General features: G+C 44.9%; 1 protein-coding gene across 1 annotated transcript; it reads left to right on the forward strand.

The window, feature by feature from the left end:
• The first annotated feature begins 4,203 nt into the window (after nucleotides 1-4,203).
• LOC101768493 (cysteine-rich repeat secretory protein 55) lies at nucleotides 4,204-5,336 on the forward strand. The gene has a single exon (XM_004960453.3). The coding sequence runs from the start codon at nucleotides 4,329-4,331 to the stop codon at nucleotides 5,193-5,195; it is 867 nt and encodes a 288-aa protein (XP_004960510.1). The 5' UTR covers nucleotides 4,204-4,328; the 3' UTR covers nucleotides 5,196-5,336.
• The last annotated feature ends 11,047 nt before the right edge of the window (nucleotides 5,337-16,383 follow it).

Genomic DNA, 16,383 nt, shown 5'->3' on the forward strand with positions numbered 1-16,383 from the left:
AGATACTCCCTCCGTTCTTAAATATACAACGTCATTGACTTTTTACTTCAACTTTGACCACCAATATCTATTGAATAAGTTAGTTAACTAAAGTAAAATATGCATCATTATGTCTATTATCAAATGTACTTTAGATTTAATTTGTAGGTTTATCTATTTGCAAAAAATATTTGTAGAAAAGACGAATAGTGAAACAAATCAAAAAGTTAACGGCATCATATATTTAAGAACGGAGGGAGTATATCCCAAGCGTGTATGATGAGCCTCAAGAAAAATAAGAATTATCCAGCAGAGATATAATAGTAAACTGAACCGTGAGTCCTGCACGATGATTTTTTTTGACGAAATCATTGTGGCTCACTTAGCTGTAAGGTATACGGTGTTGTTAATTGCAAAGTCTTCTCCATGAGAGGAGCATGGATAATTGGATATAGAGACACCGGCCGAGGAGCTGAGGGCACGTTCTTTCTTTCGAGGTCATAGTTCCAACCGCAGCTGCTAGCATGGACGACTGGCGTTGCACTACTGCTCCTTAACAACAATTTTAATTAAGATATACTTCCTCCGTTTCAAATTATTATTTGTTTTGATTTTTCTAGATACCTAACTTTTACTACGTATCTAGATCATATCAAAAGTTTTGAATCTAAAAAAGTAAAAACGAATAGTAATTTGGGATGGAGGGAATAGTTAACCGCATGAACATTACCAGCTTAGCTACTATACACTCAATAAATTTTATTCATACCCGTGCATTTACAATGCAGTTGCTTTTATAGTATTTTTTTCTTTTGAAATGGATGCTTCATTAGCATGGTTCTAAACACCGGACTGAGGGGTTTGGATTCTTAAAAACAGCTAATAGCAGGTTAAATGAGGCTATAGTGGGGATATATACCTATAGGGGGCTATGGCAGCAGCTATAGCGGGAGATAAAACCTTGTTCATTATTAGATGATGCGATTGCATTTACCAGTGAGATGGAATTTGGTTTGAGGGTTTAAGGTTCAGTATAGTCCATCAGGGAGTTGGTTAAGTCACATAAGACCACTGACAGACTGCCTGAAAGCAAATAAGGATCTGGGCCTGGGATGGGCTATGGAAATGTCCCAGATCTTTAAAAAATGCTCGCATGCCTGCAGTCCATCATCATCTTCATTGCTGGGCTCATCGTCGGCGTACGTAGACCATTTTAGGCTGTTTTCAACATTCTTCTTTCATTGTCTTTTAGTCTCCGAGTTCTCTAGTTGTGTTTTGGTAGATGAACAACGTAAGAAATTTTTTATTTCTATATAAGATGAAATTTCGCTTGAATTCTGCAAACCACGAGATGGTAATAATGCACGTCTACAAGAAAAATTTAAAGATTGAAGCAAGATGTGTGATGCCAAAGAGCAGAGAACGCCGGCACCTGTTGTGCTCCTCCATCTGAGCCTATTGAGAGCGCCGCTGGTGGTGCGTGGAGTCCGACTCGAATAGGTGTGAACCCCTACCCTAATAACATAACCACGGACCGATCTCTTGTGAGAGGAGGAGAGGAGAAGTTAAAACCGGCCGCCGGAATCCATAGCTACCTTGGAGATGGATGGTGACCAAGACCAAGACGAGAGGGGGTTCAGCACGGCGGTTCCGGCGTCCTGCGGCGAGGAGGGACCTGCCAAGACGGAGGAGGGGAAGGTAGCGGCGGCCGAGAAGAAGACGACGACGACGAAGAAGAAGGTGATCAAGACGATACCTCCAGATCACGTCGAGTTCGTCCTGGCCATGAAGCCCAGGCCGGTGTCCAGGTTGCCGCCGGGGTTGAAGATCTCCGAGGAGTGCCGCCGCCAGTCTGCCAGGGTGAACTTAACGATCTCATCAGGTCCAGCAACGAGCTCGTGCGCAGCACCCAGGACAGGTACCGCCATGACCTCGCCACCAAGGGATGCATCCAGGTCGAGGTTGAGGTCACCGACGACGAAGCGTGAACATTGTGGATTGGATGAGAACTGATCGACCTGAATGCTCAATTATTTTTCGTATTTGGGGTTTGTATAGTTTGCACGTTTGGCTTAATTAGATCGAATACAAGTGTTTGACGTGTCCTTACCAGCCCAGGCGAGCAAGATTCGCTCTCACACATCAGCGAGGTGATAACCTTGCCAGCGTGCTCCAAGTCTCCAAGTCAAGCTTAAATTCCTGTCCTCCTCCATGCCCTTGCAGCCTTGCTTGGCAATGCTAAGGCCTCATTTGCAACGTAAGATTCTCAAAACATGTAGATAAGAAAAAAATGCATGAATCAAGTTAGTCGTCGTCAATTGCAATCCCGCGGGAATTCAAGATGCAGGAAACTTTCTAATACAGCACATGCATTTGAGGAGAGATAGACACAAACAAAAACTTCGAAGAGGTTGGACCTCATGTCAGATTTTCTTCAAAATTTTATGGATTGAGGCATTCTACAGGAATTTCATAACATTCTTATATGCCCAATCCTTTGTTCCAAATAGATACATAGGAAAATTCGAACCAAATCTTATAAATTTCCTCCATCAATCCTTTGTTCCGAAGGACCCTGAATAGTACTCCCTCGGTCCAAAAATTATAGGCGTATTTGAACCAGGGAAAAGTTTTTTAAAGTAGATTTTGACTTTTATTTTTTCTTATATCTTTTAATATAATTGCTAAAGACTCAATAGCATCTCAAAATGACTTTGAGTATAAATATATTGATTCAAATTTTATACACTAAATATGATTATAATTATCTAATTATTAGTCAAATTTTGTAAAGATGGAGGATCAAAATACTCATATCATTTCACTTGAAAGCTTGCATAGCCAATCCAAGAAACAGAAAAAAAAAGATTAATGTTGTTTTGCTTCTCGAAGAGGAGGCATGGCATGCATGTAAAAATCATGGTGCGCTGCTTGTTTTTCTACGCTACGGACGGAGGCGACAGGGAGTGGAAGAGTGCCCGATTAGTCACGCAGCAATATGCACATTGCTAGCCCGAAATTATTGATGCCTCCTCGTCCACATCTCCAGACGATGGATGGATCCCGTCGCTTTCGCATGCAGCTAGTCTCTCATCTGTCCGATCCACGTCGGCACGTCGTCCGTCCAGAAAGAAAGCGTTGACCGGTGACTCCGCATCCACTGCCTGAGCGATCGAGCCCCTGAGTGCCCTGTGGACCTAACCTAATAAGCTAGCCAACTTGTATTGGTCAGAGCTGGGATTTGTGATTCCCCGCTCGTCTATGGCCTTCAGTGTCAAGTGTCAACCTCGAATCAGGCTGCTGCCTAGTGTAGTCCTGGTCCGGTCAACAAAAGCTGCACCGACTCACAAATTGACAAAGCCCATTTGGGTCACCATCCTTATTTGTTGCTCACCATGGAGTACTTGTTACTTTGCTAGAATTAATGTTAGATGTAGAGAGATCTACGGTTTACGTATGGGCACAATTCAACATGGTGATGCACAAGGTTGGACATGCATGTGTTGTTAATTCTAGTCTGGTGATTGCTTAAGATAAGCAAGCTAAGCCTAGCTTTTTGACACGTATGAGTTTGTGTTCATGTTAGCTCATGTATCTAGATCGTACGACCAGTAGCGCACACCACCACCTGCCGGCTGCCGCCGTATGTTCAGTAGAAAGATCAAAAGATTGTACACTAAGGCATTAAGCTTGCCGGTGACTAATTCTGGGTTATGCATGGAGCTTTGAGCGTGCCAAGTGCCATGGCACATAGGAAGCAGAACAGGTCATCGACCTCCATTCATGTGGTCAAATTAATTTTATGGAGATCTTTTTTCTTTTACGAACGGCACGAGAATGTGCATATTTCATCGATAATTTTATTGAGATAACAAATGACCTGCCATATGCTGTTGGTTGTGAAGAGTTCAAAAGCAAAATCTCGGTTGGGATCTGTCAAAGAATCGAACAACACGGATGCAGATAGACGACGATGCTGCAGGACATATTGGAATAGGAGTCGTCGCTGCATATGCATGGGCGCCGCCAATGCTCTGCGTTGGCGTCTCTTCCGTGGTCAGAAAGCTTCCATCTACCCATGCTGCAGGGCAAGCGACTCGTCTTCCTGCTCTAGAAGCTAGTATAGTTGACATTATCAAGTGCTCCGATCTGCACTGCATCATGTCATGTGCCGCGGTCTGCACAAAGCCAAGCTCCGTCGTCTTCACTGCACTACTGGACCCATCGCCCATTCGCCCATCCAAGACCATTCTGCGCGCCAGCAATATATCCGGTCAACCATGGCTGGCTGCGTATGTCTTGGCGCCAATCGCTCGTCTGCATAATTTATCAACGCACGGCCCCTATATATGATTCTGCATGCAAGCAAAACAAGCCGGCTGACAGCAGGAAGAAGACGACATCCACAAACAAGCCAATCAATGGCGTCCTCGCCGGTGCTTGTGTTGCTGGTGCTCATCGCCGCCACCGCGGCTGCTCCGCAACTGAGCTCGGCCGTGGATCCGGTGGGCACGTACTGCGCCAAGAACTTCACGGGCGCGCAGACGCAGGCGAGCATCAGCCAGGTGCTCGCGGCGCTCGTCCCGCGCGCCTCCGCCGCCTATTACGCCACGGCCACCGCCGGCAGCGGCAGCTCCGCCATCTGGGGCCTCGCGCAGTGCCGCGGCGACATCCCGGCCTCCGACTGCGCGCTCTGCATCTCCGCGGCGGCGAAGCAGGCGGCCTCCTCGTGCCGGGGCCAGGCGGACGTGCGGCTCTGGTACGACTACTGCTTCCTCCGCTACACCGACGCCGACTTCCTCGGCCTGCCGGACACCGGGTACACGCTCATCCTCATCAACACCATGAACGCCAGCGACCCCGCCGCGTTCGACCGCGCCGAGAGGAAGCTCATGGCGCGGGTGGCGGCGGAGGCAGGGGACGCCGCGAGCGGCGGGCTGGTCAGGGAGACGGCCAGGTTCGGGTCGGCGACGACCATCTACGGCCTCGGGTGGTGCACCAGGGACATCACCGCCGCCGACTGCGGGCTGTGCGTGGCGCAGGCCGTGGCGGAGCTGCCCAACTACTGCCAGTTCCGCCGCGGGTGCCGCGTGCTCTACAGCAGTTGCATGGCGCGCTACGAGACCTACCCCTTCTTCTTCCCGGTCAGCGGCGCCGCGGCTGCTTCATCTCATGCCGGCGAGTACGAGAAAGTCATCTTGAACCACCACAGCTAGTTTTATATAAGTGTACGGCCGTTTTGTCAATCGCAATAATCACCATCAAAGTGTTGTACAATACCCATATTTGGATTCAATAATGCGGATGCTTGCAATGCATTCACCAACTATATAGCATATTCTTATGTGTGGCCTCTACATGTGTGAAGTGGCTACTACTGTTGACAATGAGCGATTGAGCATGGCGCACAGACGCAGCAGGCTATCTCAGTTGTTGCTGGTCCGTTTGGGAATGCATACTTCTTCGTAATACTTTTCTTCTCTCTCTTCCTTCGTCTCTAGCTCCGGTGAGACTTTTACCTGCCTCTTGCGGGCTTAGAGGAAGGACCTGTGTAGCAGCAGGTTCAACGGTGGTGGTGGTGGTGGTGGTGGTGGTGGCGGAAGGACCAGCTCATAGCGGTTGGTGCTGGACAACTAGTCGATGGAAGTGGCCCGCGAGCAAGCACCGACGACGGTTAGTGGGAGAGTGGCCACGCCACGTACGGTGGCGTTGGGGAAGAAAGAGGGAGGGGTGAGGTCGCTTCAGAGATGGCGGAGGGCTTGCCGGTGCCAGCCTGGAGGGCAGCGGCGATCGGGTGGATAAGGCGGCATGTGGGAAGAAGCTAGGGAAGAGAGAACGTTGATCTCAACCATTCCTTTTTCAATCTAAAGGCCTAGATTTTAGGTGTCGGGAAGAGAGAGAGAGAGAGAGAGAGAGAGAGAGAGAGAGAGAGAGAGAGAGAGAGAGAGAGAGAGAGAGAGAGAGTATCAATGCATAGCCCTGTCCATTTTGTTGCACAACGACGTGCTAGCTGCTGAACTCCAAGAGCTACCTAGCACAGGCACAGCAACTTGTTCTCCATCACGCATCGGCACCTAGATATCCATCTATCCATCCAGTGCATATCTTTTCCGACGAACAACAGGCGTCGCTTTAGAACGCTGACGCGGTCAAACCCTTTCAGAACACTTTGACCACTAATGTGTACACATATTGTATCATTGTCATGGTATACTTTTTTTAAAAAAAATTATCAGAACTTTAGTATGCAACCGTTAGTCCATTACTCTTATCATCCACCACTTGCTATTACGCCATTCTCAATGACGGATTTCATGTTTATGTTTCCAAAATGCTAAATAAGCAAGAGAACATTTAATTTATGGTTGAAATAGTTTCATACAATGCATTGTTTCATTCATTGTTGTTTCCTAAGCTAAATGTAAGACACAAAGTGTGTTGGAAAGAGTGTATACATGATTTCATTATCATGAAACTCATTTCATCTCTTTCTTCATTAACTCTTTGCCACTGTCAAAAACCCTGACATGGCAAAACTCCCATTGAGAATAGCTTTATTAGGCCATTCTTAGTGGGAGTTTAATGGTTATGATTATCTAGAGTGACACATCATCTAAAAAATTTGAAACTATGATGAAACACCTCCCCTCAATGCATAGTTTCATCTCTTGTTATTTCCTAGGTTACATGCAAGACACAAGCTATCTAAGGAATAGTGGACACAGGGTTTCATCCTCATGAACCTATTTCACCTTTGTCTTCATTAATACACTGCCACATCATCAAAAAAGTTTCACCTAATTGGTTTAGCTTCCCCTATAACCGGCTATACCTATAGCCCACTATAGTTCTTATAGCTTTTACAAAAGATCACCGCTAAACCCTATAACCTGCTATTTAAAACCTTGGAAGAGAGGAGATGATGGATCTAACGAGTGGGACCCACATGTTAGTGCCATGCAGGTGGTTTAATGCGGGTATAGGTGATTTAGATCTCACGTGAACCAATTAGTAAGTTTAGCAAGCTGGATGTGTATTTTGGGAGTTTGGGGAGTTAGATGACACTTGCTTCGGCTGGTTGTACGTTTTACTCTTGGAAGTTTTAGCGCGGAGTTAGATGCATATCATGGCAACAAGAAATAGAGATGCTGATCTACGAATAACGATATACAAGAATTACGAAGTTGAAGTAGCTAATTTACCTTCTCTATTTCTAATCAGGTCCACTAATTCTATATAAGGAAAATTCTTATGATCATCTCAACATACAATTTGTTTTTGGAAACGAAATTCAAATTTGGAAAGGTGACCATCCGCCCGCTCCAGCAGGCGAGTCTGCTGCCTTAAATCGGTCGCACTCCGATCACATACGACACGTCCACATGATCCCACCCAACCGCAAGGGAAACCACGATGGAGATGCCGCCGCCGCAACGACTCCAACGCCGTTCCTCGGTGGCATACAGCTGAAGCTGGCTTTCTCGCAAATGTTCCCGGAGTATCGGCGACGGCACTCGTCTCCCGGACGACGCGCTCTTCGCCGTCTTCGCCCAGTTCACGGATGTGGCCGACGTCGTCCGGTGCGCGGCCACATGCCGGCGTTAAGCCCAAATCGTGGCGACTGATCCCCCGGCCGCCCTCTCTCCAGCTCCCCGCGGCGGCAGCGGCCGACCCTTGCCGTCGGCTTCTTCTACTAGTGTTAAGGAATCAGTCCTTAGGGGAGGGATGAATTAGGTAACTTAAAACCTTAGCCTATGACTTTCACTAATTTTGCATCAAAATATAAACTATATCATGCTATCTAAATGTGCATCTATGGTTGATCTAGTGTGAAATCCTCATCCCAAAATAAGTTTTGCAACCTAGAGCCAACCCTATCAAGATATTACTCTAGAAAGTAATGTGAAACGTAAGAAGTGAGGATGAGAGGAAACAAACTCTTGACACGATGATTTATCATATGGTATCGGTAGGCATTAAGCCACCACTAGTCCATGTTGTTGAAGCACTCACACAAGAGTATTACTTCCCGGTCACCAAATCTCTTCCGGGACACCCCTTGACTTGCCACAAAGGCTTGGCCACTAAGGCTCGCACCAAGTTTCCCGGTCACCTTGTTGCCGTCTCCACTAAGGAGCTTCTCCAGGAAGGAAGGGAGTCTCCACGTCCCCCGCACATGGTCGTCGACGCTACTCCACACTAAGCCTGATGTTGGAAGACTTACTAGCGAGCCACCAAGGATCCAAGGCATCGGCACACCTTGTACAATTGTGGTTTACTTCTAGAACCGGTCACAAGGTAGGCACACCTTGCACTCCCTCTTTCTGTAGGCCTATCCTAGCACTAATCACTCTTCTAAGTTTGTGCTAAGCCTTTGATAAATCACTTAAGTACTTTTGGTGGCTTGAATGTATTCTTGATGAGTCTTGATCTCCAATAGATTTCTGCACACTCCAGCAACTGCAAATGGATGAGTGGAGGGCGTATAAATATCCCAAGGCATCAAAGAGCTATTGCTCCAACGGCTAGTTAAAGTGTACCATCGGATGTTCCAATGGTGTCATTTTGGTAGCATCGGAACATCCGGTGCAACTAGCTGTTGACTTTCCGCGCCCAAATTTCTCACTGACACATCAAAAATTCATCCGACGCTTCATCTGATAGTACCATTGAAACATCCGGTGCTGAAGGACTTCTGGCCAAAACCTCTTTGGAACTTCGCAATGTAAATGTTTCGTCTGACGCCTCAAACTACTGACCATCAGATCATCCGGTGCCTAAGGGTTATCTTCGTCTTCTCTATGAATTGCTCCAATGCATGTAAAATACATGCCATCGGATCATTCGATGCACTTGAACTTTTTTTCTGATTTTTCCGTTGTACCAATTGCTCCGATGGTTTGTCCGACGCTGGCTCTGGTTGCCCGATTTCCGATTATACTGAATTTTCTGAGTTGAATACCACCACTTGCTTACCAATAATAAGCCTTGCTAAAAAATATCATTTTTCCTTTTTTTTCGATGCATGTTTTTTCTCCCTTTCCTTTCTTTACCTTGGTTCTTGCGCCGCTCTTTCATCGTCTCTTTCCTCTGTGTTGCCTGCTGCGCTATTTTCTTTTCTCATCTCTTTCCTTCCCGCAGCTTGCTCTAGCCTCGTTGCGCCGTCCACCCGCGGCTCTCTCCGGCCACGCCTCGCTGCGCCGCTCCCACATTTTGGTAGTCCTGCACTGTTCCCCAGCTGCCGCGTTGCATCTCCACCACAGCCTCTTGGGCACCCGCCATCCTTCCTTGTCGTAAGGGGACGTTTGGATTCTGCCGCACGCTAACCCTGCCAAAGCGGCGGCGCGGCCAAAATTCGGCGGCCGATTCGGCCGCCCCGATTTGGCCATCCAAAATGCACAAAAATGAACTACGTGAGGCTAAGCCTGCCAAATCATAGTCAAAGTCCAAACACCGCTGAATCTACAGCCAACCGCTAAATTTTAGCCTGGCTCATATTGGCGCTCATCCAAACGAGTCCACCCTCCCCGCAGGACCCATGCGCCTTGATCTCCCTCTCCACTGCCATCGAGGACTGGATCTGGCCGGAATGGTGAGTGTGTGCCCGGATCGGGCAGCTGCACGCCATGGGCTTCAATTTACAATTTTAAAGCAGAGGCTGATACGATATGGAACATCTCGTGCCTTGTATCTTTCTCTCTTTTCTATGCTCTCTTTGCAGTTTCTCGTGCATTTTGTGTTGTTTTTTTCGTGTTGTTTCCTCTTGAGTCTTGGTGTTCATGCAATCTGCCTGCTTGGTTGTGGAACGAGTCAGGACCTCAGGGGCAATTACAATTTACATTGCGGACGAGATGTGTTTGATCCTCCCCCCTAGTTGTGGCATTCAGTGTGCATGAGTTGTTAATTGGAATGGACCTATGAAATCCCTTGTCAAGTTTTTGTTGATTTGGTAAATGAAATGACCTCTCCGTTAGCTTCATTTGTCACCTGTTCCTGTGCCCGACTCGGATCGAGGGTACCGAATCACGGGCAGCGTGACCTACGTGTCGACGCTCAGTGGCATAAAGAGTTAACCACTGTTATCTTTGATTATTACATCTCCTTTTAGGTTCTTGAAGGAAGTACAAGAAGTAGTAGTGCCAAGGAAGCATGTTTTCAGTTTCTTGTTCACCAGTTTTCTGCCAAATTGCCAATTCGTAGTCATCTTGTACATCAGTTTTCTGTCAGTTTGTTGTGATCTGAATTATCAGTTTTCTGTGATATGATATTTCAGTTGGCATGGTTCTCCTTTGTATCAGCTTGGCCATGAAATCTGAATGCAGAATATGAACTGAACATGAAGGGCTTATTACCTGTCAGTACTGGTTGGTAACATTTTCTTTCTCTTTGAATTTGGCTTCATGTTGAACTCGAACATCCATAGAGTACAAGCTGTTGTAGCAGGTAATTTGCAGTTAGCAGTGTTCTCCTTTATATCATCTTGGCCCTGAAATCTGACCTCAGAATATGAACCGAACATGAGTGGCTTAGTAATCAATGCTGGTTGTTAACTTTACCTTTCTCTATCTATTTGTTGTTATGCAGGTAATTTAGCTCGGTGTTGAAGTTGGAACTTGACCAGCCATGACACAAGCTGTTGTACCAGAAAGCAAGCAAGCAATCGAGATGAAGTTGAGAGCTGTGTGCCGGAAGCTGGACGACTGCAAGAAGGCGGCCGAGGAAGAGGCGGAGTCGCCGTCCAGTGCCAGCGCCCCTGGCTCTGGCCGGCAGCAACAAGAAGGTTGGGTGGGTGGGCCCTCAATCAAGCTGGTTGATGTCATAGTGTGTATGTGTGAAACCCAGATCTAGCAACACTCTCGCGTGCGCTATTAGAACTACGCCGGCTGGTGCGGGAGCGAGCGATGATGGACGTCATCATCCGGTTTGGTGCACCGCAGCTTTATTTGCTTCATTTTTGATCGACCATATAGTGTACACTAACGAGTGGTAGCCGATAGGGCTATGGGGCCCACCAGGTCAGTGTCCGAGTGAGTAGGGAGAGCAGATGGATGAAGCCAATAATTGGTTTACCTTCGTTCAAGAGCCCACATGGGCTGATGCCTATACTGATGGGCCGGGCCTATGGGCGTCTTGCGTCATTTGTTCGGGGTTTTTTTCGAAGCATATATACACATGTGAGGGTTGCTTATCCTTGTAAAGGTGAGCTTCTTTGACACGGGAATGCTCAAATCGACCATACCACTAATCTCCAACCACCAAGTCACTAAACACCATGTCTTTTTTTTTGAAAGATCATGAATGATTCTCGGTGTTAATTAATAAGAAGGAGAGCAATTACAGGCACAAGAGGTGCCAAATTTTAATGGACAGATTGGGGCATCGGAATAGCCCCGCAACAGAAGGAAAAGAAAAAATTGCCTAAACAAGAGGAACTGTACATGTCTGTGCAGCAGCGATTGTGAGTTGCAAAGCCAAAGAAAAAATTTGGCATTTCCCCGTGATTTCCACATGTGTTCCCATGGCTCAAAGTGTACTGACCCTTGCAAATGTGCACCGTAAGCTGACTTGGCGGAGTATTCACCTGAATCAGATGAATGCAAAACCAGTGATGGACCCCGGCCATGTGTGTCGTGTCAAATTAAAGTTTTATTTAAAGTATATGCACACGTGATCCATGAACTTGAAAGCACCACCACCACGGATCTTCCTTTTCGACACAGTAGGACTACATATATAGGAGTATATATTATCTACAGCTAATTATCATCCTTTCTATAAACTAAACCAACTAATGGCCACTTGCTAGCCTTATTTATTTTATGAGACTTCTCCTTTGAAAAAACACATAGATGGACCTCGATTGTTTGCAGAAATTTCAGTCTATTAATCAAAATATATACTATTTAGTCCAAATTTCAGCTTTTTCACTAGGGACCAAAAGTTTTCACATAACAAAATCCCAATCCTGGTCCGGCCAACAACGAAAAAAAACTCAAACAATAATAAAAGATTGCACAAAAGGGGAAGATCACGCTAGGGGTGGTAAAGGGCCCTCTAATTTAATCTAGCAAATTTAAGGATCGAGCTCAATAAGGATCGAGTCATAATACTATATAATTTTGAGCTAAATTAAATAGGACTGAGTTGGATTGTGAAGAGTGCATGAGAGCCATGATCCATTACCACCCCGAGTGCCGAAGAAAAGATGCGGGTGCTTTGCTCTTGCCACAATCCACAATGAAGCCTCATCCTTTGATCTTATGCACTGCGCATTGATTTGCGGACTCGTTGCACTCTGAAATCTTTACATTTCGCATTCATAAGATGGTTAAAGATCGTATTCCTCTCCGATCCACACAAATTGAGTTGGCCAAGTTCATCCACCGTTGATTAACTTAATCACTTTGGGATGAGACCTCCTTTTTCTACACACTCACACCATATCAATGTTGTAAATAGCGGACTATGACATTTAGCGGAGAGCTCTTTTCAGCCGCTATAGCTCCGCTACATTCCACTATAACGCCGCTATAGCCCGCTATATAGTATAACAATATTGTAGAGGCAATTGCCAAAAACTGCTATAGCCCGCTATTTTAAACAATGCACCATATGCATATTACAAATGCATGGAGCTCGGATGTGTACCCAGAGGCAGGTGGCCATTGACTATAGATCGATGAGCTACACAGTGTGCATGCACATATATAATAGAAGCATATGGCAAGGCAAGCGTGCGTGTGTCCCCCTTTTCCGTTCCTCTAGCTAGGGGACCAGAGAAGCAATGCAACCCAACCCAACGCAATGCAATCAGCTGCAGCGGTCCAATCGATCGATCGAGCATGTCTTCTGCTACGACCTCGCGCCAATTCACTGAAGATCGGTCACCGCACCTTTCTCTACCTTTGAAGCAATCATCGCCATCTCGCTTTCCAATGATGCACAATCAACAACAGGTGTGCTAGCTCACCAGTGATTTAAAGATCGATCTAGGCTGCAGCAGCAACACAGACATCGATCATCAGTGGCATGAATGTCTACATGATGGATCGTCCTATCTGTGCCTGCCTGCAGCCTGGGCGACTGTTCCCGTGCATGCGCCCTCTCAAGAGAGCACACATCAGACATGTTTGGTTCCGGTTATATATGTAGTAAATTGCCAATCTAAGCCATGTTTTGGTAACATATCATTTCAAATATAATGCACTACCCTACATTATGGATCAATCGAAAAGATTCATCTGATTGCTTAGCTCTCGCTTCGAGAGTCAACATGAAACAGAGAAAAATAATGGAATGGCACACGTTGCATGCACCTGGTGCAGAGGCTAGCAGTAGCAGAGCTTCAAGTGTGCACATGCCCTGTCGAGTGGCATCTTGTCATGAGCATACTATAGTCTGATCAGAACTACAATGAGGCCCAGGACTATATACCATTAGATGTATATCAAGCCCAACTACATATTACAAAGCCACACTGCAGTTTTGTAGCTGCATTATTTGCTTACTACTTGTCTCTGTATTTCCTGCATCTTTTTATTTGCGAAAAGACTTGATCGGCAATTTTACTACTCATTAAGTGATTGTTGATACAGGGATCAGAAAACTAATGTTTCCAGCTTCTGATCCTTGTATTAACAATCACTCTAATTAAAATGGGGCTATGAATTAGATATGTGGTCAACCCTCACCTATCCAAACTAGTCCATCAACTCATGCATGCTCTTATGCACATGCTAGTATTTTAAGAGACGTAAACATTTCCAATGCAACATAACTATTAGAAGTTATTATTAAATAAATTTGGGCTCACAACCAATACAAAGTGTTTATATTTGCTCCCTCTTTTGTTTATTTTCTAACATAATACCATTCAGAAATTATGTAAAATTCATCTAGATGTGATAGAGTTTTGTTACCAGTTACTCTATAAGTTTTTTCATCCCAATTCATAATTTCCATTTTGTACCGAATATGTGTGTTCTTGACATATGCTAAGTTAAACCTTAGCTTGAGCAATGTCAGCTTTTGTTGCAGCCCGTATATACTGTGACTTCATAATTCTGTATTTTGGCTTTCCAATTTCGATCATGCCTCTTGCAACTTGTAAGGAAAAAAAAATTAACGGCACCTCCCCACGGAGCAACCTACATCGGAGTTCGGAGGCCACGGGTGCGGGACGGGGTTCAAACCCCCACCAGCTTAGTCCCACAATTGGGACATCAGTTCATTACCACCGCCCACCGGCCAGAGCCATCCGCTAATTTGAAAAAGTTATCCCCCCCTATGTTAAATTTAAACCCTAGCATCTTAGTTTTTTTTAGCATATTAGTTACTGCAAATAGGCGTTTCACCCAACATCAAGGTGCTCGAAATTTCAAGTTTCTTTTATCATGGAACAATGAGCGTAGCCATATATTTTGGCTTAAAATGATGACCTCAAAATTCAACTATCAATAAAGACATAATATAACATTTTCGTCAAAATATAATAAAATTATCTAAGTAAATTCTTAATGTGTTACTATAATTAACATAAATTGCCACTATCATGGTGTGTGGGTCATTAAGGAAATTGACAAGCCCATCGCTCCTTGCTTACATGTATGTGTTTGTCTCCATGTATTTTTATACATTAATAGTGAGATGCATGGGTAATCAGGACATATAGGGGTAGTTCGAGATTTTTTAATAATGAAATTGGGTAATTTAAGAATAAGCTTAGGGCTTACTTTATGTTATCTTTAATAATGTAAGAGGTTTAAAGCAGATTAGGAGGGTTCCTTATGTTTATTTTCCGTAATAGTAGATGTAGATAATTTAGATGCAAATTTGGAAATTACTTTACATTATTTTATAATGATGGAGATGGATAATTTATACATATTTAAGGGCAGGGGACAGTTTATGTCATTTTTCATAACTGTTGAGGTGAGTAATTTAGACGAAAATCGGATCCATGACTATTATTGTCGAAAATTATTGAATCTACAAAATTGATTGTTAGGTTATTTGCATTTAAAAAATCTATATTTTACCTATTTTCCTAGCAACATCTAGTGATCGAGTAGTAAGGTGGAGGCTACAAAAGGAACCTTTCATCATTGGTAAATGGTAATAGTAAGGTTGATTGCACGATACATACCTGTCATAAGTTGTAGCATGCTCGTTATGCTTGAAAATATTTAGCATTTTAAAATGCGGGTGGTCAAACTTTTGCCCTATAATTCATCTGTTCGAAGCTATTTTTGTTGGTAAAATGAGAGTACATAAGATTTGTGAAAAATGACCACGAATAAGTTAAGGCGGGATGCATGCCGTCCTAGCTTTGCTCATATATAAAGCTAACCAGGTATGGTGACACCGGAACTCGATATTAGGTAGGGTATAACTGTATATCATCTTAGAGAGGTTCTCTAGAAGACATGTTAGAGAAATATTAAGAAAATATTTCATTATCATATCTCTCACATATTAGCGTACGTATATGGGCGAAAAATAATCAGAAGTTGTTTATTGGAATGTTTTGTAACTAGTCACCACATATTCTTAGACAGAAAAGTAACAAATGTGATCCTGTTTGCTGCATGCATGCATGCATGGCCATATGGTTCCCTTCTTGAAAAGCAGCACTCCCAGTACTTTCATATCAGAGACGCTGCATAGAGTGGCAATTGTGAAATTACGACTGTGTGTGAATGAAGCTTCTTCCTGACGCTAACCATAATAAACCGCTATACTTTTTGCTGACCACTGTACTTTTTGACTGTTGCCCGTTGTGTTGCGTGGGACAGCCCAGTCCAGAGCATCCTCAGGTACAAAGCATCAACAAAGTAACTAACAACCAGTAAATAATACTATTCATCTGCCTTTAATTTTTGCACAAGTTAGAAGAAGGTATGTTACCAAACCTATCCAGAGGTATGACCAGTCTCGTGCAGCTTTGCCCAAGTACTCCCCTCGTTTCAAGATTTACCCTAGAGATGACACCCAATGTTCAACAATAACACTGTCGTCCTCCACTTTAACATCGACGCTCAGTCACCCTTCTCCTCCTCCTTCACCTATGGTGTCATGGGGTGTCATATATAACGGTTTGCAAATTTTATAGGAACATATGCGGAGCCATCACAAGATGAACGCCCCCTCCCCCTACACATGCACACACACGAATGCCAGCTCCTTCCCCACACAGTTCTTGCACTTGTCAATGGTGTGTATACATTGTGCGCTCTAGCATGGCAGGAGGTGCGGTGATGGTATAGTGGCCAGTGGCGTAGCTGTAGAGGCACACTGGCCTGTTGGTTGGGCGGCGTGTGCCATCGCGGGCAATCCAAATGGTGAGGTCCCACCATTTGGTTGGGCAGCACACTGGCCTGGTGGTTGGGCGGCGTGTGCCATCGC

The sequence above is a fragment of the Setaria italica genome, chromosome III (assembly GCF_000263155.2).
Source record: "Setaria italica strain Yugu1 chromosome III, Setaria_italica_v2.0, whole genome shotgun sequence".
NCBI lineage: Eukaryota > Viridiplantae > Streptophyta > Magnoliopsida > Poales > Poaceae > Setaria > Setaria italica.